The sequence below is a fragment of the Leucoraja erinacea genome, chromosome 17 (assembly GCF_028641065.1).
Source record: "Leucoraja erinacea ecotype New England chromosome 17, Leri_hhj_1, whole genome shotgun sequence".
NCBI classification, from domain to species: Eukaryota; Metazoa; Chordata; class Chondrichthyes; order Rajiformes; family Rajidae; genus Leucoraja; species Leucoraja erinaceus.
This window is the reverse complement of record NC_073393.1, coordinates 40,545,694-40,572,094: the sequence shown is the minus strand read 5'-3', so window position 1 is coordinate 40,572,094 and position 26,401 is coordinate 40,545,694. Positions and strand designations below refer to the sequence as shown.

The window sequence follows — 26,401 nt, the reverse complement described above, 5'->3', positions numbered from 1 at the left end:
AATGTGACGAATAAAACTTGACTTGACTTATTCTGGTGTGTTGGTCACGAAGCTGTGGCTTATATTGCCTTAAGTCAAAAGCTTCATGTATGAGAAATGAACATTATGGTTTGATTAATTTTCAAATTCTGGACTGTTTTAAATGCCACAATAATGCTGGGATGAAAACCTTGAATGGATTAAGCATGGTCAGAGTGTGGAAACAGGCCCTTCAGCCCAATTTGCCCACACTGGCCAACATGTCCCCGATACACTAGTCCCACAAGCATGTGTGTGTTTGGACGTGTCTCTGCTGCAGTCCTGCTTTGCCAGAATGTTTTTTCCAGAGATTTTGTAAAATGTACAACTTTGCCTCAGTAATCTCACTGTTGGGCTGTATACAAATCAAGGACTGGTATTTATTTGGGTCAAAATGATTGAGAAAATCTGAACCAAGTTGGGTTACATATGTTTCAACTGGTTGCTATTGCTATTTCTTCTTCTGCCTTGTTAGCAGTAACGAGTTAGCTATTAATTTTCTACATTTTCATCTTTTTGCTCTAGTCCTTTTATCCCTCTTTCCTTCTCCTCTGGAAGATTATTACAGAGTAAGTCTCACAGCTGAAGGAATGAGTCTGTGTCTTTCAGTCAACTGATTACCTATACATTTCCACAAAACTCTCCAGGCTGTTCAGTATCTTCCTCAAATCTCTAAAACCGGGTGAAAATCTCAGCATTCGTGGCCTGAGTTCAGTACACAATATCTGAAGCTTTGCTTTTACTTTCTGACATATATTCATACTCTTCTTCTGGGCGGCACGGTGGCACGGTAGTGGAGTTGCTGCCTTACAGCGCTTGCAGAGACCCGGGTTCGATCCCGACTACGGCTGCTGTCTGTGCGGAGTTTGTACGTTCTCATCCTTGACCGGGTGCGTTTACTCCGAGATCTTTGCTTTCCTCCCACTCTCCAAAGACGGGTTTGTAGGTTAATTGGCTTGGTACAAATGTAAATTGTCCCTCGTGTATGTAGGATAGTGTCAATGTGCGGAAGGGCCTGTTTCTGCACTGTATCTCTAAACTAAACTAAACTTGTATCCTCCATGTCACAGATGCTTTGAACAGTTCTAATATTGAAATGTTGCATGACCGTTTAATCTGGTGTGAATTTATCGTGTTTACTTCTCACTTTCTCTGTGCAGATCTTCGTGCTGTTCAGCGCAGAGGAGTTGATTGTTCATCTTCGGCAAGTTCTGGAGACCCATGAGGTGAACTGGCAGAACGTACTATCCTGTGCTTCCACGTTGTTGGTCTGCCAACCACCGACCCAACAGCTATTGAAAGGTATGGAAATGACTTTGGTAAGGTGGTAGTACAAATGGATTTTATATATATCAAGGTGTATCATGTGTCGGATCGAACAGCAGATGCTGGTTTACACCAAAGATAGACACAAAATTCTGGAGTTACTCAGCAGGACAGACAGCATCTCTGGAGAGAAGGAAGATATCTGGAGTCAATATCATCACCATCTACTTCAAGTAGCTCTTGCGTTTCTTCTCTCTTCATCCCTCCCCCTTCCCAGTTCTCCCACCAGTCTTACTGTCTCCGACTACATTTTATCTCTGTTTGCTTTGTTGTCACCTTCTCCCAGCTAACATTAATCTATTCTACATTTTCCTTCATCTCCATCCCCTTTGCCCTATTTTCACACCTTCACAATTCCTTATTATCCATCTCCCTTCCCCCACCGACGTCAGTCTGAAGAAGGATCTTGACCTGAAACGTCACGTATTCTTTCTCTCCAGAGATGCTTCTGTCCCGCTAAGTTACTCTAGGATTTTGTGTCTATCTCTGGTTTAAACCTGCGTCTGCAGTGTTCATACACAATATCATCACCACCCTGGCCACTTTCTTATTTTGCTGGTACTGTTGGGCAGAAGGTACATGAGCCTGAAAACTGTGACCACCAGGTTCAAGAACACCTTTCTGCCAGCAACTATCAGTCTCTTGAATACTACAACATCGCTAATCTCAGCAACTATGATCCTCCATGGATTGTGTGTTTAGTTACACAATGGAACTGGGTTTTGCACTATTATGTCTACCAAGTAATATGGTTATTAATGTATTGTATTTTTGTTTATTATGTATTTACTGGTGTGCTCTTATGTTTATGGGCCTGTTTGTATGTATTACCCTCTCCACCATGCAGCTGTTTTTCCCATACTGTTGCATTTGATTAAATGGAGAGGAGGAGTGGGTGAAGTTTCGGGTCGAGACCCTTCTTAGTTTGAAGAAGGGTCTCGACCCGAAACATCACTCATTCCTTCTCTCCCGAGATGCTGCCTGTCCACCTGATTTTGTGTCTATCTTCAGATTCAGATTCCAGCATTTTGTACAGAGACAACGAAATGCATCTTCAGTTTGAACCAGCACCTGCAGTTCCATCCAATGCATTTGGTTAAATGGTGGCCAAGAAAAGCAGAGGCCTAGACTGATGATAATCCGGAGATCCAAGTTCAGATCCACCATGGCAGCTATGGAATGTGAACGTGATTCATAATTTGCATTTTAAACCAAGTGTGGTATAGCCATGAGCAGGAAGGAAGTGCAGATGCTGGTTTAAACCGAAGATAGACACAAAAGGCTGGAGTAACTCGGCGGGTCAGACAGCATCTCCGGAGAAAAGGAATAGGTGACGTTTTGGGTCGAGACCCTCCTTCAGACTGAAAGTTAGGATAAAGGAAAACAAGCAGGGATTATATTGCAGGTCTCTCCCTTCACTTTTTTTCCCTGTTGCCAGCCGGGCAACCTTGGCAGCTTTTTAGGTTGCCAAATGACAGCTTAGGTGGTCATTTAAGACGGTTTGCATGACTCGTGCGATAATGTGCTCGGACGAAGTGCGTAGTTACCAGTCGGAATTATGCTCAATGAAGCATTCGTATATTATTTCTGCTTCAAATAAAGTCACAAACCAAACATATTCACCAAACAAGACATGATATATATATACCACAATGACATGCAGCAAAATTATAATACAGTATCTCAACTCTTTTTACACATCGCAATTAATGCAATTTCTATTATTTCTTTCCACTTCCAAACAAATATGTGGCTGGATTATTCAGCGTTTGATCAACTTGTGTCAATAAATCCTGGACCATGGTAACATATATGCTTAACCATGCGCACTATAGATTGATGCAAGCATGTTTTCTGTGAAGGACCGAAAATTATCATGACATGGCCACAGCATGGGTCATTATTGCTATTGGTACAGAAACACTCTCACTTCCCACATAATTTATCCACAACAAAATATACACGTTGCAAGGAAATTTCTAAAGGCATTTTATGATAATAGCTGTTAAAACCGACTATACCCATCTGACAGGTTAAACATTACACTAACTGACAAGAGATGGCCAAAGGACATAACTACAGCAAATGTTCTTTTGGTAATATGTTTAAAGGTGTCAAAACGCCACATTGCGGGACATTCAGATTAGATGTACGTGTTGTGAACAGCAATGAAGATACCCAGTTTGTACGCACCAGATTTTAAAAAAATTATTGATAAACGCTGTTGCCATCATTCCCACTTCAGAATTGACATTAAATTTCAACTGAAATATCTCCTGATCAAATTTGTAATGTATATGACCGACTGTAGAAGTAAAATCTGGATAAATCCAACGTATAGTTGTGAATGTTGCTCATTAAATAATTACAGTACTGATACTCCATATTAAGAGCATTGATTTGCCGTTAAAATGAATTCTGTAATAACGCGTCAACGGTAGTAGTGACAATCGAACACTGCGGTTTTAATGTTTCACGTGTTCACAATTTAATTAATCCATCTTTATGGATTAAAACAAATAATAACATTGGGAATTAAAACACATTTGATTGCATTCCGTTATCAAACATAGTCAATGTTCGCTCTGAAGATATTTCCAGCACAATAGGGTCAGGGAGGGGGGGACGGGGGTGTGAATCAGTGTGGGATGGATAGATGGCGGCGGGGGGGGGGGGGGGAGAGAAGGAGGAGGAGGGGGGGGTGAGCTACTGTCGGGCCGCGTGCTGCTGCTGTTCGCTCCGACCATTTCCGACCCTCCATCTCCCCGCACCTAGTATCTTTGCCCCGCATTAGAGTCGCCGCCACCACTGACACGAAACGTCACGTTCCTTTTCTCCAGAGCTGCTGCCTGTCCTGCTGAGTTATTCCAATTTTTAGTGTCTATCTTTGGCATAAACCAGTATCTGTAGTGCCGAGCCGGGCAAAATGACTCGGCATTTAGGTTGTCTGGTGCACTTTAGGTTGCCAATGGCACCTGGGCAACTGCTAATTTCGAGCCCTGTATAGTAATGATGACCACAACAATCTGGTTTACTGGCATTCTTCAGGGGAGAAAATCTATATTCCTTACTTAGTTTGTCTCGTGGAAATCCAGACCCGCTAGTGTGGTTCACTTGTAAATCCCTTTGAAATGGCCGAAAAATCATTCAGCCCGAGGATAACCAGTGACTGGCAATAATTATTGGACGGCATGGTGGCGCAGCGGTAGAGTTGCTGCCTTACAGCGCTTGCAGTGCTGGAGACCCGGGTTCGGGCGCTATCTGTACGGAGTTTGGACGTTCTCCCCGTGACCGCGTGGGTTCACTCCGACATCTTCCGTTTCCTCCCACACTCCAAAGACATAGATGTTTGTAGGTTAATTGGTAAATGTAAAGATTGTCCCAAGTATGTGTAGGATAGTGTTAATATGCAGGGATCGCTGGTTGGCGCTGACTCGGAGTGCTAAAGGGCCTGTTTCCGCACTGTGTCTCTAAACTAAACTAAATTCATTAAAAATGAATGTGATTTTAAACAAAATAGAATTAGTGGAAGAATCTAGTGGAAATTCATCAGATTTTCTTTTTAATATTTATTTTATTGGAAGCAATTGTACAAGGAGAAAGTAATTGACATAACAATGATATAATTTTCGTACAGCTTCAATTTTAACATTTTATAAACTAATAAGTAAATCGGAATAAAGAAACAAGGAAAGGAGGGAAGGGAAAAAGAAGGGAAAAAGAAAAGAAAGAATTTCAAAAAAGATACAATAAAGAAAAACCCCTGAACTAACGAAGAAGTGAAAGAAGTGGAGATATCCCACTACCCTTCCCTACGCCTGCTCACCAGACCCTAGCGTCGGTTTTGAATTTGTGTTCCACCATTATGTTGTTGAAGAAATTCAATGAAAGGAGACCATATTTTAGAAAATTGATTTGTCAAACAAAACAAGCCTTATTTTTTCTAAATGGAGTGTCTCGGTCATTTCTGTGATGTGTTCCTTGAAACGGGCTGAGAGATTATAGTTCCCTCCAAGAGCATAAAATTTAAATGTTTTTTGATGGTTGACAAGCAAACGGAAACTGCAGGTGGTGGAAATCTAAAATTTAAAAAAAACCAGATTGCTGAGAATGCTCTAGGTCAAGCAGCAGCTGTGGAGAGGGAAACAGAATTATCACGAGGAATGGCAGTGCATTTCTGGTGTTTATTTTAACAGTTATAATGTAATACTCTCTTCAAAATGGCAAAGGAAGCAGGTGTAACAGTAAACTTAGCATCCAGTGAACGGGGAATTGGGAATACAAACCCGAGGGCTTAATGGACAATTAGCTGATCTCTTGGGGCAGTACTTATAATATATTAGTGAAAATATTGTCTGTTGCAGCTTTGCTTGAAACACAGTGTATTCCTCTTCATCCAGTAACATCTGCTTTCTGCCAGAGCGTGCACATTAATTTGTGTTAATGAAACTGAAAGAAGACAAATGCCTAAAACAGTGGAGAGAACTATTCATGCAGACTTTCCCTCTGGGGTGGCAGATTGCAACCTTCACGTGCTCCGCCCAGTTTCGACGAATGCAATCAACCTGGTGTGCACAATCAAACAAGATCAAATAGTACAAGTTGTCCTACAACTTTAAGCTGTGCACGCCAAACGCAAGAAGAAGAAGACTTTCCTTTGATTGTTACGAAAAGACACACGCATGTTGAAAAGCATGCTTATTGATGTGCTCTGAATCATTTATTTAATCTCCCTGGATTTGGGCGGCCAACATATTAGATTCAGTAACCCTGCTGTGGAGTATCGGAACTCTATTTTGGTTCGGAGCGTTATCGATTTGGCTGTAATCATGAGTCATACATCTGCATTCTCATTTTGTTCTTTTGCCATTTATTGATCTACCCTGCTTGAAACGAAGGATGTCAGTTTATAACCAAGAAACAACGGAATAAAAGCTGACCCATAACGTTCAGGGACTTTATGAAGCCATTTTGGAGTCAACCAAATGGTTCAGTTGAGTTTATTGTCACATGTACCGAGGTACAGTGAAAAAGCTTTTGTTGCGTGCTAACCAGTCAGCAGAAAGACAATACATGATTACAATCGAACAATTCACAGTGTATTGATTCATAATGAAGGGAATAACATGAATATCGTTTAGTGCAAGATAAAGCCTGTAAAATCCAATCAAAGATAGTCCGAGGGTCTCCAATGAGGTGGATAGCAGTTCAGGACCTCGTTAGTTGTGGTAGGGTGGTTCAGTTGCCTAATAACAACTGGGAATAAACTGTCGCTGATGGTGGGCTTGTTTTTCCTTTTTAATTGTGTTGATCTGGCAGTTTAGAATTCAAATTGTTCAAATTGCTGTGCACTATTGATGAGAAATCTTAATCGGAGCGCCAAGCCAAGAATATAAAGGAGGATGGTAAAAGCTTCTTTAGATATGTGAAGAGGAAAAAATAGTTAAGACCAAAGTTGGACCCTTGAAGACTGGAAAAAGGTGAATTTATTATGGGGGAACAAGGAAATGACAAATTAATTGAACAGGTACTTTGGATCCGTCTTCACTAAGGAGGACACAAACAATCTTCCTGATGTACTACCGGCCAGAGGTACTGGGGTGACGGAGGAACTGAAGGAAATGCACATTAGGCGTGAAATGGTGTTGGGTAGACTGATGAGACTAAAGGCTGATAAATCCCCAGGGCCTGATGATCTGCATCCCAGGGCACTTCAGGACGTGGTTCCAGAAATCGTGGATGCATTGGTGATCATTTTCCAATGTTCTATAGACTCAGGATCAGTTCCTGTGGATTGTAGGGTAGCTAATGTTATCCCACTTTTTAAGAAAGGCGGGAGAGAGAAAACAGGGAATTATAGACCAGTTCGTCTGACATCGGTAGTGGGGAAGATGCTGGAGTCAATTGTAAAAGATGAAATAGCGGCACATTTGAATAGCAGGATCGGTGTGAGTCAGCATGGATTTAAGGGGAAATCGTGTTTGACTAATCTTCTGGAATTTTTTGAGGATGAAACTAGGAAAATGGACAAGGGAGAACCAGTGGATGTAGTGTACCTGGACTTTCAGAAAGCATTTGATAAGGTCCCACATATGAGATTAGTGGGCAAAATGAGGGCACATGGTATTGGGGTAGAGTGCTGACATGGATAGAAAATTGGTTGGCAGAGAGGAAACAAAGAGTAGGAATTAACGGGTCCCTTTCAGAATGGCAGGCAGTGACTAGTGGGGTACCGCAAGGTTCGGTGCTGGGACCGCAGCTATTTTCAATATACATCAATGATTTAGATGAAGGGATTCAAAGTGACATTAGCAGATTTACAGATGACACAAAGCTGGGTGGCAGTGTGAACTGTGAGGAGGATGTTATGAGAATGCAGGGTGACTTGGACAGGTTGGGTGAGTGGGCAGATGCATGGCAGATGCAGTTTAATGTGAGGTTATCCACTTTGGTAGCAAAACAGGAAGGCAGTCTATTATCTAAATGGTGTCAAGTTGGGAAAATGTGAAGTACAACGGGATCTGGGGTCCTTGTTCATCAGTCACTGAAAGTAAGCATGCGGGTACAGCAGGCAGTGAAGAAAGCGAATGGCATGTTGGCCTTCATAACAAGAGGATTTGAGTATAGGAGCAAAGAGGTCCTTCTGTAGTTGGATAGGGCCCTAGTGAGACCACACCTGGAGTATTGTGTGCAGTTTTGGTCCCCTAATTTGAGGAAGTACATTCTTGCTATTGAGGGAGTGCAGTGTAGGTTTACAAGGTTAATTCCCGGGATGGCGGGACTGTCATATGCTGAGAGAATGGAGCGGCTGGGCTTGTTTACTCTGGAATTTAGAAGGATGAGAGGGAATTTATTGTAACATATAAGATTATTAAGGGATTGGACACGCTAGAGGCAGGAAACACGTTCCCGATGTTGGGGGAGTCCAGATCCAGGGGCCACAGTTTAAGAATAAGTGTTAAGCCATTTAGAACGGAGACGAGGAAACACTTTTTCACACAAAGTTGTGAGTCTGTGGAATTCTCTGCCTCAGAGGGCGGTGGAATCTGGTTCTCTGGATACTTTCAAGAGAGAGCTAGATAGGGCTCTTAAAGATAGCGGAGTCAGGGGATATGTGGAGAAGGCAGGAATGGGGTACTGATTGGCCATGATCACATTGAATGGCGGTGCTGGCTCGAAGGGCCGAATGGCCTACTCCTGCACCTATTGTTTCAACAAACAGCTGGATGTTTTTGCAAATTAATGTGTTGTATGTACTAAAGTAATTCATAAATATCAAATGTTTGCACATCACTTTAAGCCATTGTATTAAACTCTCCTACATGGTTCTATTTTTTGCATTCCTTTCTTCGTTTACCCCCATGGAGGAACAACGATCTATCTCTTCACCCTTGGATTATCCTTGATCGGACTTTGCTGGGTTTACTTTGCACTAAACGTTATTCCCTTATCATGTCGCTATACACTGTAAATGGATCAATTGTAACCACGTATTGTCTTTCTGCTAACTGGTTAACACGCAAGAAAAAGCTTTTCACTGTACCTCGGTACACTTGACAATAATCTAAACTGAAATGTAGAGAGTAAAGGGCTTGTCCCACTTGTCCGTCATTTGCGTGCCATTTACGCGATCTGGTAGCGTGTGGGTAGCGTGGGACGGGTGCATGGAGTGGCGCGGAGGAGTGTGGAGTTGTGTGCGGTATCGGCCTGTCATGTAACTGACGGCCAAAGTGGGACAGGCCCAACACTTTGGCGCGGCGCAACATCTCACCTCCAACAGCAGCAGAAGCAGGCAAACGATCGCCGAGCTCAGCCTGGGGCTCACGGCCGTTGTGGATCCAGATCCGCCCCTACTCCGACTCCCAGAGCGGGGCCAAGATGATTGGAGGAAGACATAAAATGCAGGAGTAACTCAGCGGGACCGGCAGCATCTTTGGAGAAAAGCAATGGGTGATGTTTCGGGTCGAGACCCTTCTTCAGACTGAAGAAGAGTCTCGACCCGAAACATAATCTATTCCTTCTCTCCAGAGATGCTGCTGGTCCCGCTGAGTTACTCCTGCATTTTGTGTCCACCTTCAAATGACGTCACGCGCTCCAGACGGCTGTGCGGACGCATGATGACGGTCGTGGCCGTCGCGTGTCAGTCACTGCCGGCCTGTCGCGTAAATGACGGCCAAGTGGGATGAGCTCTTAAATAATAGTTTTGAAACATTATGTGTGAGATCTGTATTCTGCACTTAGTAGCAACGTTACAAAATTTTGAGATTTAAAAAATCAAGTCTGCAATTTATCCCATTTATTAAGTATATTAAAACTTAATAAACTTAATAAATGACACCTAATTCACTTTCATATCTTCAGCATTAAAAAAGGTATGGCCATTTTCATACTCGGAAATTAGCATCTTGTTCCCTATTGCTTTTCCATTGACTCAACACAAAAGCTGTGATCAAGGACAGTCAAAAGCCCATAACTTTCTTAAAAATTAAGAGAACTGAATGAAATTTTCAGTTATTATAGATTGAAGCATTCTGAAACAAATATTAAACAATCTTACTTGGATGACCTGAAATTAAAGCATATAATTAGTTAATTACCCAATTGTAGCTAATTACAAAATTCAGTTACTAGATCTAAACATCTTTCCATTTCTTTAGAAAAGGTTAACATTTTAAAAAAGCCTGTGTCCAAATAACATTCACATAAGAATTCACAATATAACATGATTTTTAAATCTCATTGTCATGAATTTATAGGCCAAATAGAAGGAATTTAGTGTTTAATTCCTGTAAATTAATGGGCATTTAAATCATCTTGCGAGTGGCATTTTGTGGAACGTGCTGGTTTGGAACGTTGCGGTTGCAGTAAATTTAAACCCCATAACGGCAGGTAAAATACTGCCGGTTCGTATATTTACATAATGACATTTTCGCAACTTGAAATTTTGATTAATGGCATCCTAAGAAGCAAGTTTATATGAAAAAATAAATGGCATACCTTGCCTTGTCCCCTACGTGAGATCCGTCCCGTTGACGGCATTTGAAGATGATTTTAACTTTACTCCAACAATTAAATGATCTAGCGCTAATTTTAATAAACTTAATAAAACGGCAGTCAAAGCGATTTTTCTTTAGCAACTAAACAGCCTGACAGAAATCGATTTGAATAGGCTGCAGAAAAATAGCATTTTAAACCCGCCCCCCCCCCCCTCAAAGGCGCCAAAGTCGTGCACACGGGCAGCGACAGAACTGCAGTGCCGCTGAAGGTAAGTTTTGTAACATACCTACACTTTGTGTCGAGGCTGACCTGATATGTTGTAAGTGATGAAATTGTGGTTTTAAAATCGTAGTTCAGTCTTTGTAAAGTACCTGGAATTCCTGGAGGAATCCCGAGTCGTCAATCAATAGTCAATAGTCAGATTTATTCATCATATACACAATGAAGAGCAGTGAAATGAATTTGCCAGCAGCGGTACAATAAAAAAAGAACACACGAAACACAATAAAACATTTAACACAAACATCCGCCACAGCATTCATCACTGTGGTGGAAGGCACAAAGTTCAGTCAGTCCTCCTCCATTTTTCCCCGTGGTCGGGACCATAAACCTCCGCAGTCGCCACCCTGGGCGGCCAGATGTACAGGCAAGGTAAGTCCCGAATCGGTGCTTCCCTGCCGGAGAACGCGGCTTGAACGCAGGCCGGCGGTCGGAGCTCTTCTCCAGGCATTCCCAGCGAGGGATCCTGCTCCGGATGGCTAGTCCCCGCCGCGCCCAAGGCTAGAAACACCTCGGCTTCAGCTGTTGTAGGCCGTGTGCTGGCGGTCGGAGCTCTTCTCCTTCGGGGTTCCCAACGAGGGATCCCTGGCACCGCGGACCGCAGGTTCAGGATATAACAGTCGGAGGGCCAGGGATCGGAGCACTCCCTTCTGGTGGCCCTTGGCGAAGACTGGCCTGCACCGTGATGAAAAGTCCACGCTGCGCCCGCTGCTGTAGCTCCGGGCCCGTCTCCGGGAAAGGTCGCACCAATCCTTGGTGTTAGGCCGCGAGGGAGGCGACATGGAAAAAATCGCCTCTCCGAGGAGGAGGTGAACGAAAGCAGTTCTCCGCCCCCTCACCACCCCCCACACAAGACACACCAAGAGACATTTGGGCACACTAAAAAAACAAAAAAAGTAGAAATGACTAACACGCTGCTGGCAGGGCAGCCGTCCCACACCGTACATTCAGTGACATCCGAACGGTTCAGTGGTTTTCAGCAACGGAAAACCAGTATCTTCATCTTATTCAGGGGTTACTGTTACTTTCATCACGTCAAATTTTTACTGGGGATCGTTTTTTCATCTTTTCCCCAGAGCTGCTGGCCAATCTACTGACAAATTCCTTTGAAAACTACGAGTTGGAGAGTATCATCACTGCGTTCCTGCTTGTACGACAGGCCGCAGTGGAGGGACCGGCGGTTTTCATCAGCTATTCGGAATGGTTCAAGGTAAGCCTGGATGTTTGGACAAAGCACGTCTGGACTTTATCTTGCACTAAATATTACTCCGTTTATCCTGCATCTGCAAACTGTGGGTGGCTTGGTTGCAATCATGTATAGTCTGTCTGACTGGATAGCATGCAACAATGAAGGCCCTTCACTGTACCTCTGCAATTCTCTCCCCCAGAAGGCAGTGGAGGCCATTTCATTGGATGTTTTTAAGAGAGAGTCCGATATAACTCTTGGGGCTAACGGAATCAAGGGATAAATGGAGAAAGCAGGAACGGGGTACTGATTTAGCCGTGATCATATTTAATGGCAGTGTTGGCTCGAAGGGGCGAATGTCCTGCACCTGCTTTCTTTTTTCTATTTTTCTACCTCGGTACACGTGACAATAAACTAAAGTTAAAAACTAAACTAAAAACACCCCTGGAATGCGTGAACCCCTCGGAATGCAACCCACCTGAAATGAAAAGTATGCTCTTCTTACCTCCAAGACAATAATAGAATCATAGTACTCAGAACTGCAGATGCTGGTTTAAACCAAAGATAGACTCAAAAAGCTGGAGTGACTCAGCGACTCAGACAGCATCTCTGCAGAAAAGGAATAGGTGCTGTTTCGGGTCGAGACCCTTTGTCAGTCTGAGAGTTTGGGGAAAGGGAAACGAGAGATGTAGACGGTGATGGAGAGAGATATAGAACCAATGAATGGTGATAAAGGGAACAGGCCATTGTTAGCTGTGGCCTAGGTGAAATCGAGTTGCAGACAATGAATTTCAACAAGACGCCTTTCAAGTTGGTACGACTTGGGTGGGGGAGGGATGCAGAGAGGGGGGCATGCAAGGGTTAGTTGAAGTTAGAGAAATCAATATTCATACCACTGGGTTGTAAGTTGCCCAAGCAAAATATAAGATGCTGTTCCTCCAATTTTTCTTTGGCCTCACTATGACAATGGAGGAGGCCTAGGAAGGTCGGTGTGGGAATGGGAATTAGTGTTTGGCAACAGGGAGATCAGGTACGTCCAGGTGGAGTTATCCTGAGTTATCACGTCCCACAGCCTATCAGTAGTTCGTAAGTTCTGGGAGCAGAATTAGGCAATTCGGCCCATCAAGTGCTGTTTAAACCTGAGATGGGGCTCTTGGCAGAATTTCAGACACTATGGGGGGGGAAGTAAAGTCATGTCCACCCACATCCCTCCAGCAATTACTTTAATTCTGTGATCTTACTCTAAATGACTGCAAATGAATCATTTTATTAATCATTTCAAAATAAATTATGAGGCTATGATCTTGCTCATTCAGGCTGGGAATTGCTGGTATAATTGTTGATGTGCATGGAGAAAATCTTGTGCGTTTCCAAAATAAATGAAAGGATAAAGTGGGAGAGTGTTCTTAGTTTAAGAAGACAAGTTGGTGTTATTAGGAAAGTAATTGAAGATGTAGGGTGCATGGCACTCTGAGACAATGTGCAGGAAGGAACTGCAGATGCTGGTTTAAACCAAAGATAGACACAAGATGCTGGAGTAACTTAGCGGGACAGGCAGCATCTCTGGAGAGAACGTTGGGTGGGGGAGGGATGAAGAGAGGGGGGGATGCACGTTTTGGCGTCGAGCCCCTTCAGGACGTTTCTGGTCGAGACCCTTATTCAGGGCTGAAGAGATCTTTTCGACCTGAAACGTCACCCATCCCTTCTTTCCAGAGATGCTGCCAGTCCTGCTGAGTTACTCTGAGACCGAGTCTGCTCAATTCAATTTAAGATGTATGTCATGATCCTTCATTTCTCATTATTCATTCCATTCTGGAAAATCAATGCTGGACCAGTTTGTTGCATCAATGTTATGCAATGCAACACCACATAAATACAAATAAATATTTGGGAAGAGATTGGCTTCAATTGGTTGGTTTGATAGAACTTTATTTATTGCAGGAGGGAAGTTGTGGAAGCTGCGATTTATATTAAAAAAAAACAACCTAAAATCTGCTTTTTGTTCAATTTGTTGCTATTATTCAAACAATTGCAAAGCGGTCACTTAATTTTGAGACCCTATTTTTGTAGACAATCCTATCGGATAAAACAGATGATAATAGACAATAGGTGCAGGAGTAGGCCATTCAGCCCTTCGAGCCAGCACCGCCATTCAATGTGATCATGGCTGATCATCCCCAATCAGTACCCCGTTCCTGCCTTCTCCCCTGACTCCGCTATCTTTAAGAACCCTATCTAGCTCTCTCTTGAAAGTATCCAGAGAACCGGCCTCCACAGCACTCAGCCAGAGATTCCACAGACTCACCACTCTCTGTGAGAAAAAGTGTTTCCTCGTCTCCGTTCTAAATGGCTAACCCCTTAGTCTTAAACTGTGGCCCCTGGTTCTGGACTCCCCCAACATCGGGAACATGTTTCCTGCCTCTACCGTGTCCAAACCCTTAACAATCTTATATGTTTCAATAAGATCCCCTCTCCTTCTAAACTCCAGAGTATACAAGCCCAGCCGCTCCATTCTCTCAGCATATGACAGTCCCGCCTTCCCGGGAATTAACCTTGTAAACCTACGCTGCAGTCCCTCAAGAGCAAGAATGTCCTTCCTCAAATTAGGGGACCAAAACTGCACACAATACTCCAGGTGTGGTCTCAGTAGGGCTGTGTACAACTGCAGAAGGACCTCTTCCGGTAGGCGGCGCGGCTCTGGCCAGCAGCGGCCTCTGCAGCCTGTCCGCGTTTTTATTATTTTTTGTCTGTGTTTTTATGTAGTTTTTGTTATTTTATGTTGGGGGTGTGTGTGTGGGGGGGGGTGGGGGTGGGGTGGGAGGGGGGGGAAACTTTTGAATCTCTCCCTGCAATGGAGACCCGGCCATTTCTCGTCGGGTCTCAGGTGTCGTTGAGGCCGCAACGAGGAGCGGCCTCCAACAGGAAGAAGCCGGGGACTCTGGTGCCGACTCACCGTTGCCGTCGCGGAGCTGGCCGAGACCGGAGCGGGTGGAGCGGTGGAGGAGCGCTGCCGCTGCTGCTGCTGCTGCCGATGCCGCTGCTGCTGCTGATGCGGAGGCTGCTACTGCGGGTCTGCGGACGGCGGCACCGGGAGCCCGCGGATCCCTGGAGGGAGACCGCTTTTCGGGGCTCCTGCAACGGCGAATTCTCCCGCCCGTGTTGCGGGGTTGAAGAGCTCCTGGAGCGGGGCCTGACACCACTGCCCCGCGCGGCTGGAATGGCCGTGGGACTCTGCGAGCGCACACCGGGGGCTCCAACACCAAGACCCGGTGTGCGACCTCGCACCACCCGGCGTGGCTTCAATGGCCGCGGGACAATCGCCATCGCCAGCCGGGGGCTTTGACTTTGACTCTGACATCGGGGGGGGAGAGTGCAGTGGAGAGATAAGTTTTTTTGGCCTTCCATCACAGCTATGTGATGGATGTTTATGTAAAATGTAATTATGTTGTGTCTGGGGTCTATTTGTGTGTAATGTATGGCTGCAGAAACGGCATTTCGTTTGGACTTCCAGGGGTCCAAATGACAATTAAATTGACTCTTGACTCTTGACTCTCTTTGCTCCTATACCCGACTCCTCGTTATAAAGGCCAACATGCCATTCGCTTTCTTCACTGCCTGCTGTACCTGCATGCTTACTTTCATAGACTGATGAACAAGGACCCACAGATCCAGTTGCACTTTCCCTTTTCCCAACTTGACGCCATTTAGATAGTAATCTGCCTTCCTGTTTTTGATACCAAAGTGGATAACCTCACATTTATCCACATTAAACGTCATCTGCCATGCATCTGCCCACTCCCCCAACCTGTCCAAGCCACCCTGCATTCTCATAGTATCATCCTCACAGTTCACACTGCCACCCAGCTTTGTGTCATCTGCAAATTTGCTAATGTTACTTTGAATCCCTTCATCCAAATCATGCCAGGTTGGATTTGTAGGAAAGAACTGCAGATGCTGGTTTAATGCTAAGGTAGATACAAAATGTTGGAGTAACTCAGCGGGACAGGCAGCATCTTTGGAGAGAAGGAATGAGTGACGTTTCGGGTCGCGACCCTTCTTCAGACTGATCTGCACAAAATGCTGGAGTAACTCAGCGGGACTGGCAGCATCTCTGGAGAGAAGGAATCGGTGACGTTTTCAGATCGAGATCCTTACTTACTTCTAATTTTTTTTTTATAAATGTTTTAAATAAAAAATAATAAATAGATCCTTGAGGATTTTATAACACTGCTCTAGTCAGAAATGGCTTTAATCTCAAAGTCTGAAGAAGGGTCTCGACCCGAAACGTCACCCATTCCTTCTCTCCAGAGATGCTGCCTGTCCCGCTGAGTTACTTGTGTCTATCTCCAAAAGTAAGGTTGTTTTTTCCCCCCTTTTTAATAGAAGTCCTTTGGGTCTGCGAATGGTTACCATGGTGGCAGTAAGAAGGCTCTGATCTTCCTGCTGAAATTCCTGACGGATCTGGTGCCATTTGAAACTGTGCAATACTTAAAGGTAAGAAGGTTTATTGAAGTTCAGGCAGCAGCTGAGGTCCGATATCTCGGTCGGTATTAATAAATTATTTGGAACAAAAATAACTAAATGGTGGTACAGCGGTGGAGTTGCTGCCTAACAGCGGTGGAGATCCGGGTTCGATCCCGTGTGTGGGGGCTGTCTGTACGGAGTTTGTTCCTTGTTGTAGGGATCAGTGTGTAATGCTTGGGAAAGCATACTGGCTTGAAAGCCATTTGTTCTCATCGATAAACACGAGTGAGGATATTTACTGACTTGTCTGACCTTCAGTTCTTGAGTATTTGAGCCACAGAGGAACCCAATTGAAATGAGACACAAAATGCTGGAGTAACTCAGCAGGCCAGGCAGCTTCTCTGGGGAAAATGAATGGGTGATGTTTCGGGTCGAGACCCTTATTTATCAATCTTTATCCTATGCCAATACATTTTATGCTACACCAAGGGACGACAGCAGAAGCGTTGCTGCCTTACAGCGCCAGAGACCTGGGTTCGATCCCGATTACGGGTGCTGTCTGTACGGAGTTTGTACGTTCTCCCCGTGAACGCATAGATTTTCTCAGACATCTTTGGTTTCCCCCCACACTCCAAAGACGTACAGGTTTGTAGGTTTATTGGCTTGGTATGAATGTAAATTGTCAATTGTGTAGAATAGTGTGAATGTGGAGGGATGGCTGGTCGGTGTGGACTAAGTAGGCCAAAGGGCCTGTTTCAGTGCTGTATCTCAAAACTAAAACTACACATGCGAGAAGCCCAGGACATAATGCAGAGAATACTGGAGGTAGGGCAGCATCATAGAGGACAGCAACACAGTCAGTTTTAGGCAAGGGCCCTTCATCAGAGCTGGTTAAAGTGGGATTTAAGTTGCAGAGGAAGAAAGTGGAAAGAGCAGAGGGAACGTACGTGACTTAGATCTACAACCTATCACAGGCACAACAACTGTTTCATCATCTTATCGTTAAATTAGACCAGGGGTTCCCAACCTTTTTCCTCCCCTTTACCCCAGGCAACTTTAATAGCACATGACAATGTTATTTCACTTATTTATGAACAACTAATGATGAACAGATACCAGAACCAAACACAGTCAGTCAATGAGAAAGAATATCCAGAATCAACAAATTTACCCCCTGGGGGTAAATTTACCCCAGGTTGGGAACCCTTGCATTAGAGGGACAACACCTTTTATTCCACCATGGTCTATGGAAACTATGGTATGAACTTTTCCAATACCCAGTGACCCTAACCTACTGCGTTGCCCTCTCTCTCTCTCTCCTTCCAATCCACCTCCCATTCTGCCCTTTTTGTCACCTTACCTAGAAGCCCTACACCCCCATCCATTAATTTAGTCCCACTACCCATTCTGGCACCATGCACCGACCCCCTACACATTTTACCCCCCCACCCCGGTCCACCTGGTGCTCGGTCTGGAGTGACAGGGGAACTGTGGATCTGGGGTGACAGAGGAACTGAAGGAAATTCACATTGGGCAGGAAATTGTGTTGGGTAAACTGATGGGACTGAAGGCTGATAAATCCCCAGGGCCTGATGGTCTGCATCCCAGGGTACTTGAGGAAGTGGCTCTAGAAATCGTGATCATTTTCCAATGTTCTGTAGATTCAGGATCAGTTCCTGTGGATTGGAGGGTAGCTAATGTTATCCCACTTTTTAAGAAAGGCGGGAGAGAGAAAACGGGGAATTATAGACCAGTTAGCCTGACATCGGGTGGTGGGGAAGATGCTGGAGTCAATTATAAAAGATGAAATAGCGGCACATTTGGATAGCAGTAACAGGATCGGTCCGAGTCGGCATGGATTTACAAAGGGAAAATTATGCTTGACTAATCTTCTGGAAGTTTTTGAGGATGTAACTAGGAAAATGGACAAGGGAGAGCCAGTGGATGTAGTGTACCTGGACTTTCAGAAAGCCTTTGAGAAGGTCCCACATAGGAGATTAGTGGAAAAAAATTAGGACACATGGTATTGGAGGTAGAGTGCTGACATGGATAGAGAAGTGGTTGGCAGACAGGAAACAAAGAGTAGGGATTAACGGGTCCCTTTCAGAATGGCAGGCATTGACTAGTGGGGTACCGCAAGGCTCGGTGCTGGGACCGCAGCTATTTTCAATATAGATCAATGATTTAGATGAAGGGATTCCAAGTAACATTAGCAAATTTGCAGATGACACAAAGCTGGGTAGCAGTGTGAACTGTGAGGAGGATGCTATGAGAATGCAGGGTGACTTGGACAGGTTGGGTGAGTGGGCAGATGCATGGCAGATGCAGTTTAATGTGGATAAATGTGAGGTTATCCACTTTGGTATCAAAAACAGGAAGGCAGATTACTATCTAAATGGTGTCAAGTTGGGAAAAGGGTAAGTACAATGGGATCTGGGGGTCCTTGTTCATCAGTCAATGAAAGTAAGCATGCAGGTACAGCAGGCAGTGAAGAAAGAGAATGGCATGTTGGCCTTTATAACAAGAGGAGTTGAGTATAGGAGCAAAGAGGTCTTTCTGCAGTTGTATAGTGCCCTAGTGAGACCACACCTGGAGTATTGTGTGCAGTTTTTGGCCCCTAATTTGAGAAAGGACATTCTTGCTATTGAGGGAGTGCAGCGTAGGTTTACAAGGTTAATTCCAGGGATGGCAGGACTGTCATATGCTGAGAGAATGGAGCGACTGGGGTATACCCTGGAGTTTAGAAGAATGAGAGAGGATCTTATTGAAACATATAAGATTATTAAGGGTTTGACACGCTAGTGGCAGGAAGCAGGTTCCCGATGTTGGGGGAATCCAGAACCAGGGGCCACAGTTTAAGAATGAGGGGTAAGCCATTTCGAACGTAGACGAGGAAACACTTTCACACAGTGAAATTCTCTGCCTCAGAGGGCGGTGGACTCCCGTTTTCTGGATACTTTCAAGAGAGAGCTGGATATAGCTCTTAAAGCTAGTGGAGTCAGGGGATATGGGGAGAAGGCAGGAACGGGGTACTGATTGTGGATGATCAGCCATGATCACATTGAATGGTGGTGCTGGCTCGAAGGGCCAAATGGCCTATTCCTGCACCTATTGTCTATCAGCTTTTTACCTCCTCTAATAATTCCCATTATTATTTTCCTTTCTTGTCAGATGCCAGCACAAGTGGCCTTTTGTGTTCCCACTTATCAAACTCCAGCAGCTGTCTCTACCTTCACCCTCTCACCCTCCCCTCTCCAACCCCCCCTCCCCCATCATGCCCTTGTTGATAACTACTTTCACCCATATGCCATGATTTCCCAGTTCCTCTTCTCCCTGGTCCTACCTGGCTCCACCTGCCCATTGCCCATCACCCCTCCTTGGTCCAGCAGATTCAGATTCAGATTCAACTTTAATTGTCATTGTCAGTGTACAGTACAGAGACAACAAAATGTAGTTAGCATCTCCCTGGAAGAGCGACATAGAATAAATCTATTTACATGCATACAGTCATAGTGTTTTTCCTGTGGGAGGAGTGTCCGGGGGGGGGGGGGGGTGATTGGCAGTCACCGAGGTACATTGTTGAGTAGTGGGACAGTCGCAGGGAAGAAGCTGTTCCTGGACCTGCTGGTCCGGCAACGGAGAGACCTGTAGCGCCTCCCGGATGGTAGGAGGGTAAACAGTCCATGGTTGGGGTGAGAGCAGTCCTTGGCGATGCTGAGCGCCCTTCGCAGACAACGCTTGCTTTGGACAGACTCAATGGAGGGGAGCGTGGAACCGGTGATGCGTTGGGCAATTTTCACCACCCTCTGCAATGCCTTCCGGTTGGAGACAAAGCAGTTGCTGTACTGAATTATAAATTAAATAAAATGTACTCAGAACAAGTAATAAAACTTTATCAAAAACCAAACAATTACAGTTTGAATTTGGAGACAAACCACAAAAATTATTAGCACGCCAGCTGCGAAAAATGGAAGGGGAAAAAATAATTCATAAAATTAGAACAGAGACAGGAGAATTATTAAAAATGCCCAAGGATATAAATGATAGATTTCTACAATACTATCATAACCTTTATTCAACTAAAACTGTAGCACAATCAGAAGGAATAGCAGATTTTTTAATAAAATGTAATTTAAAAGGTTTAGATTCAAAGGATAGAGAATTATTAGAAAGGGAAATTACGATAAAGGATATTGAGGAGTCTATTGGCTCTCTTAAAAATGGTAAGGCAGTAGGGCCAGATGGTCTAGGTTCAGAATTTTACAAGAAATTTCATGATTTGCTGTGCCCACGCTTGCAAAGACTATATGATTATATCTACACCCAACAGAAACTCCCAGATACCTTAAATGAATCTATAATAACGCTTATTCCTAAAGCTGATAAAGATCCGGAAGATCCGGGATCATACAGAGCAATTGCACTTCTGAATACAGACCAGAAAATACTAACTAAAATACTAGCACGTAGATTAAGTACAGTGATGAATAAATTAATACACCCTGACCAAACAGGCTTTATTCAGAAACGGTATTCATATTATAACCTAAGAAGATTATTTAATATTATATATACCAAGAGAATTATTAATGAAGATTTAGCAATAATCTCACTTGACGCTGAAAAAGCATTTGATCAGGTCGAATGGCCTTATTTATTTTCGGTGATGGAAAAGATGCAGCTAGGGGAGAAATTTTGCACATGGATAAAACTGCTATACACAAATCCTACGGCCAGAATACTTACCAACCAAAGACTGTCATCTAAATTCAGTTTATCTAGAGGGTGTAGACAAGGATGCCCGTTATCTCCATTACTATTTGCACTTGCAATTGAGCCACTTGCAGAAAGAATTAGGGGGCATCCGGAAATATATGGGTATAACAGTAAAGACACAGTGAATAAAATTTCTCTATATGCAGATGACGTATTAATTTACATCACAAAACCAGAAATTAGTATCCCAAACCTATTAAAACTAATAAACCAATTTGGTGCACTTTCAGGATACAGAATAAATTGGAATAAAAGTGAAATTATGCCAATAAGGGAACATAATAAACAGATAATACAACAATTCCCATTTAAAGTAGTAAATGAAAAATTTAAATATCTAGGTATCTATGTAACTAAGATATATACATCATTATTTAAAGCAAATTTCCCCCCATTATTGAATAAATTACATAAGAATATCCAATACTGGAAAACATTACCTATTTCAATGTTGGTAAAATTAATGCCATAAAAATGGGCAAATATTATACCTTTTTCAGACGATTCCGATATACCTGGCAAAAAACTTCTTTAAAAATTGGACTCTATTGTTAATGATTTTATCTGGGATTATAAGAATCATAGGATAAGCAAAAGACACCTGTGTAAATCAAAAAATAATGGAGGCTTGGTTTTACCTAACTTTTGTTTTTTTATTACTGGGCAGTGAACTTTCTGGTTGGGAGAAATAGACCAGCAACCAGACTGGTTAAAACTGGAAAGGGAAGATTGTATGCCTTATGATATTGGTTCGATATTATTTGCTACGTCTAAATTAAACAAGAAAATTTATAAGGAAAACCCTATAATATTTAGTGCTATAAAAATTTGGAAACAATTAAAAAAGACATTAAAATTAGATAACTTATCTCTTTTTCTTCCAATTGTGAATAATTCATTGTTTAAGCCTTCATGTTTAGACGGGGGTTTTACACAATGGAAGAATAATGGAATTAAAAATATAGGACACCTTTACAAAGAAGGCTCTTTTTTGACATTTCAGGAGTTGCAACAGATTTATGGACTTCGAGGAAATGATTATTTCAGATATCTTCAACTCAGAGATTATGTTAAATCGAATTCTAAAAATTTTCGAAATAGAAACCCAGAGATTCTTGATGAATGTTGGAATAAGCATCCTAATACAGAAAAATTAATATCTTATATATATAATATCTTATTAGATAGTGACATTCCTTTGACGGACTTACACAGACAAGCATGGGAAAAAGAATTAAACCAGGTAATAACGAAAGACACTTGGGAAGAAAGTCTACAACACATACATCAATGTTCACTAAACGCGAGACATTCTCTAATACAATTTAAAGTAATACATAGGTTACACTACGCCAAAACAAAATTACATAAAATTTTTCAACATATCTCACCTATATGTGATAAATGTCAACATTTAGAAGCTACGTTATCGCACATGTTTACAAACTGTACAAAAATTAAAAAATTTTGGGTAAATATTTTTAGTATAATATCCAAAGTAATCAACACACAACTGGAACCCAACTCAAAATTAATAATACTCGGAATATTAGAATCAAATCAAACACTTAGAATAACACAAAGAAACTTTATCGATTACAGTTTAATAACAGGAAAAAAATTAATCCTAAAATTTTGGAAAGGCCCTACGGCCCCCACAATCAAAATGTGGATTATAGAAATGACGGAGACCTTAAACATGGAAAGAATCAGATTTTCCCTGTTGGATAAACAGGAATTATTCGTTGGAACATGGTCTCCTTTTATTGATTATTTAAAGGGTCAGAATAGTTCAGCACAGGAACCTGACTAGCACCCGGACTAAAGATTGGATGAAATGCTATACTTCGAAATGTACGAACATATCTCGAATGATGTTTTTAAACTTTAATAAATTTTTCCATTCTTCTTCAACTACCTCTTTCACTCCTTTTCCTTTTTTTATTTTTTATTTTAGTTTTCTTTTTCCTTCTTCCCTCTCTCTATTTCATCTATCCCTTTAGCCCTATCTAGTTATAAAAAAAAAAATGAAGAAAAATGCAAAAAGTATTGGAGACAATGTAATAATAACTGACAATATTATCAATTTAAAAATGATGTAATAATGATGTAATAGATGTAATAGATCATGTACCTATCTCCAATAATAAAAAAATAAAATAAAAAAAAAAAAAAAAAAAAAAAAAAACAAAGCAGTTGCCATACCATACTGTGATACAGTTGGTAAGGATGCCCTCGATGGTGCAGCGGTAGAAGTTCACCAGAATCTTCAGGACAGCAGTCACCTACTGTCCATATCTTGCCTCTCATCTTCACACTGGCTATCTTCTTCCATCCCCACTTTCAGTCCTGATGCAGGGTCTTTGTCTGGATAAAATTGCCAATTCCATCCCGTCAACTCCACCCCAGCCATTGATGCTGCTTGACCTATTGAGTTCCTCCAGCAGTTAGTCCAGATTCCAGCGTGTGCAGTCCCTTATCTGCGAGTGTCGTGGCCGTCAGAAGCCCCAGTGCTGGTTGGTGTATAATACCAAGGTTATGAGACATGCTTAATACACCACACCTCGTCTTGGGAATCGGAAAACTGAGCCAAAACAATGTCTGTTCTTTGTCCGTTTTTCTGTGTAGCCTTTACTGGTTAACACCAAGCCCGTGATAACCAATTGCATTTAAAATGGACATTGTTTATTTGTTTGAATTATTTAAAATAATTTTGGGAGATAACCAAGATTGCAAAGTGTCAATATAGTCAAGAGGGTTTTATTGTTCGGGGAGTCCAGAACCAGGGGACACCATTTAAGAATAAGGGGTAAACCATTTGGAACGGAGATGAGGAAACACTTTTTCTCACAGAGAGTTGTGAGTCTGAGGAATTCTCTGCCTCAGGTGGATGCCGGTTCTCTGGATACTTTCAAGAGAGAGAGCTAGTTAGGGCTCTTGAAGAATAGAATAGAATAGAATAGAATTTTTATTTGCCACGCAACCAGGGTTGGTGGTATTTGGGTTCGGTACATGATGGTACACTGCTTTAGTCACATTAACACATATAACAACACAGATCATAGTAATAAAGTGCATCCATTCCACATCACAAATCACAAATCTCACCAACAGAACATAGTGCAAAAGAACAGACAAAGACCATAGACAAGACACTATATACATCAAGAGTCCTTAGTATTGTCTGTTATTGGAGGGAATTGAGTGTTCTTATTGCTGAGGGGAAGAAGATGTTTTTAAAACGGGTGGATTTTGTGGCAAGTGACCTGAGGCTGGAAAAGGTGGTTTGCTGGATGGGAGGGGTCGGAGATGATCTTTATTGCGGAGTCAGGGGATATGGGGAGAAGGGGGAGAAGGCAGCAACGGGGTACTGATTGGGGATGATCAGACATGATCACATTGAATGGTGGTGCTGGCTTGAAGGGCCGAATGGCCTACTCCTCCGCCTATTGTCTAATGTCATATGTCCCAGAGAGAACAATGAAATGCTTCCAATAAACAGCCCCAGCTACACTCTGTTGCAGCGCCAATGACATTCTCTCTGCTACACAGGTTCATATTTTGCATCCTCCATACGTGCCATCGAAATATCGAGCTCTACTTCTGGAGTACGTGTCACTGGCTAAAACCCGACTGGCAGATCTCCAGGTTGGTGACAATGTCAAATCCCTGTCAAGTCCACGGCAGGATTGACGAGCAGATTTTGTCGTCTTTCACAGTAAAAACAACCCTGCTGAATGTGGTTTCCATTTCATCTTTTTACTTTAATTTATGACTCGTGCGAATAACAAAATTGCTGATATACAAAAAATAAACATGTTTTAAAAATAAACCATTTCATTGCAAAATAAGAATTAATTCTGTCTGGTTGCTGTATACCTCTATTTCCAGGCGTCAGTTGAGGATATGGGTCTATATGAGGATCTATCAACAGCCCATGAAGCCCCTAAGGTCAGTACAGGAATAGGCAGACAGGTTTAACACTGCTAAATCAAAGAACTGGCACGAGTACTAGATCATAAGGTCATCGGGTCATAAGGAATAGGAGTAGAATTAGGCCATTCGGCCCATCAACTCTGCCATTCAATCATGGCTTATCTATCATAGATGCAGCAACTCAGCGGGACAGGCAGCATCCCTGGAGAGAAAGATTGGGTGATGTTTCGGGTCGAGTTCCTTCTTCAGACTCGACCCGGACGTCACCCATTCCTTCCACAGATGCTGCCTGTCCTACTGAGTTACTCCAGCATTTTGGGTCTACCTTCGATTTTAAACCAGCATCTGCAGTTCTTTCTTACACATGGCTGATCTATCTCTCCCTCCTAACCACATTCTCCTGCCTTCTCCCCATAACCTCTGACACCCATACTAATAAAGAACCTCTCTATCTCTGCCTTAAAAATATCCACTGACTTGGCCTCTACTGCCTTCTGTGGCAAATAATTCCACCTATTCCCAATTATTGCTTAACATTTACTAACTATTGTAAAAGAAGAACCTTTTGGGCAAAAATTCTAGCCTTTGATTTGCTAACTCTTGGACTGTTCCTTCAAAGACAACATTGCGTCTTGCAAATTCTATGTCCACAATAAAATCCCATGTGGGGAAAGCCTTGGTTGATAACAATTAAGTATCAGAAAGGAAATATTCTGCTTTGCTTTGATTAATTTTGTTTGAATCTCTTTCGACAGCCCCAATGTCAAGCTCTGCAAGATGTTGAAAAAGCTGTTCAAATATTTGAAACCACTGGGAAAATCCCAGCCAGTGTAATGGAGGCAAGGTATGGTATGGCTAGTTTTCAAGTGACAAGGTCTACCTGAAGTAAAAATTGGTTGTGCAGCATTGCACGTGGACTGCAAAGGGGTATGGAGAAAGTGGTTTCCAAATGCATTGTCCACATGCCTACCACTTCACCAGCTCCAGATATCATTTAAATGTGAGTCATATGCTCACCATGTGCTTACAAAGATAAATTAAGTTGTTCCCTGTCCTCGGGTACCTTCCCCCAATCTTTGTAATGACAGTCATCTACTGTTGTCCAGTATCTCTCCCCAATCATGCCACAATGAACTTTCCTTGCATTTCTTTCCCAAGTGCTTGAATTCTCACATTTTGCACAGCTGCCCCTTGTCTTGATGCAAAAGGTGACTGAAAACCAAGTCACAGCTGGCCACTGTGTGACCGCATTGTCCTCCTCCATCTCCGCAGTTTACGGTTGCCCATACGTCTTTCCATCAATGCCCCGTCTTTACTCTGTAGTCAGTGTCTTCAGCCAAGACTCATTCCCAATATTATTATCACCAGAGTCCCACAGTTCAGTTTGTTTAGTTTATTGTCACGTGTACTGAGGTACAG

General features: G+C 42.9%; 1 protein-coding gene across 1 annotated transcript in view; it reads left to right on the top strand.

Annotated features, from left to right (window-relative positions):
* The window catches only part of LOC129705459 (Fanconi anemia group A protein-like), a 144,067-nt gene that overhangs the window by 39,563 nt on the left and 78,103 nt on the right, over positions 1 to 26,401 (top strand). Inside the window, exons 13-18 of the mRNA XM_055649032.1 lie at positions 1,179 to 1,320; positions 11,697 to 11,830; positions 16,190 to 16,300; positions 24,599 to 24,694; positions 24,938 to 24,997; positions 25,738 to 25,826. Of these exons, the coding sequence (XP_055505007.1) occupies positions 1,179 to 1,320; positions 11,697 to 11,830; positions 16,190 to 16,300; positions 24,599 to 24,694; positions 24,938 to 24,997; positions 25,738 to 25,826 (632 nt within the window). The remainder of the gene's footprint in view (positions 1 to 1,178; positions 1,321 to 11,696; positions 11,831 to 16,189; positions 16,301 to 24,598; positions 24,695 to 24,937; positions 24,998 to 25,737; positions 25,827 to 26,401) is intronic.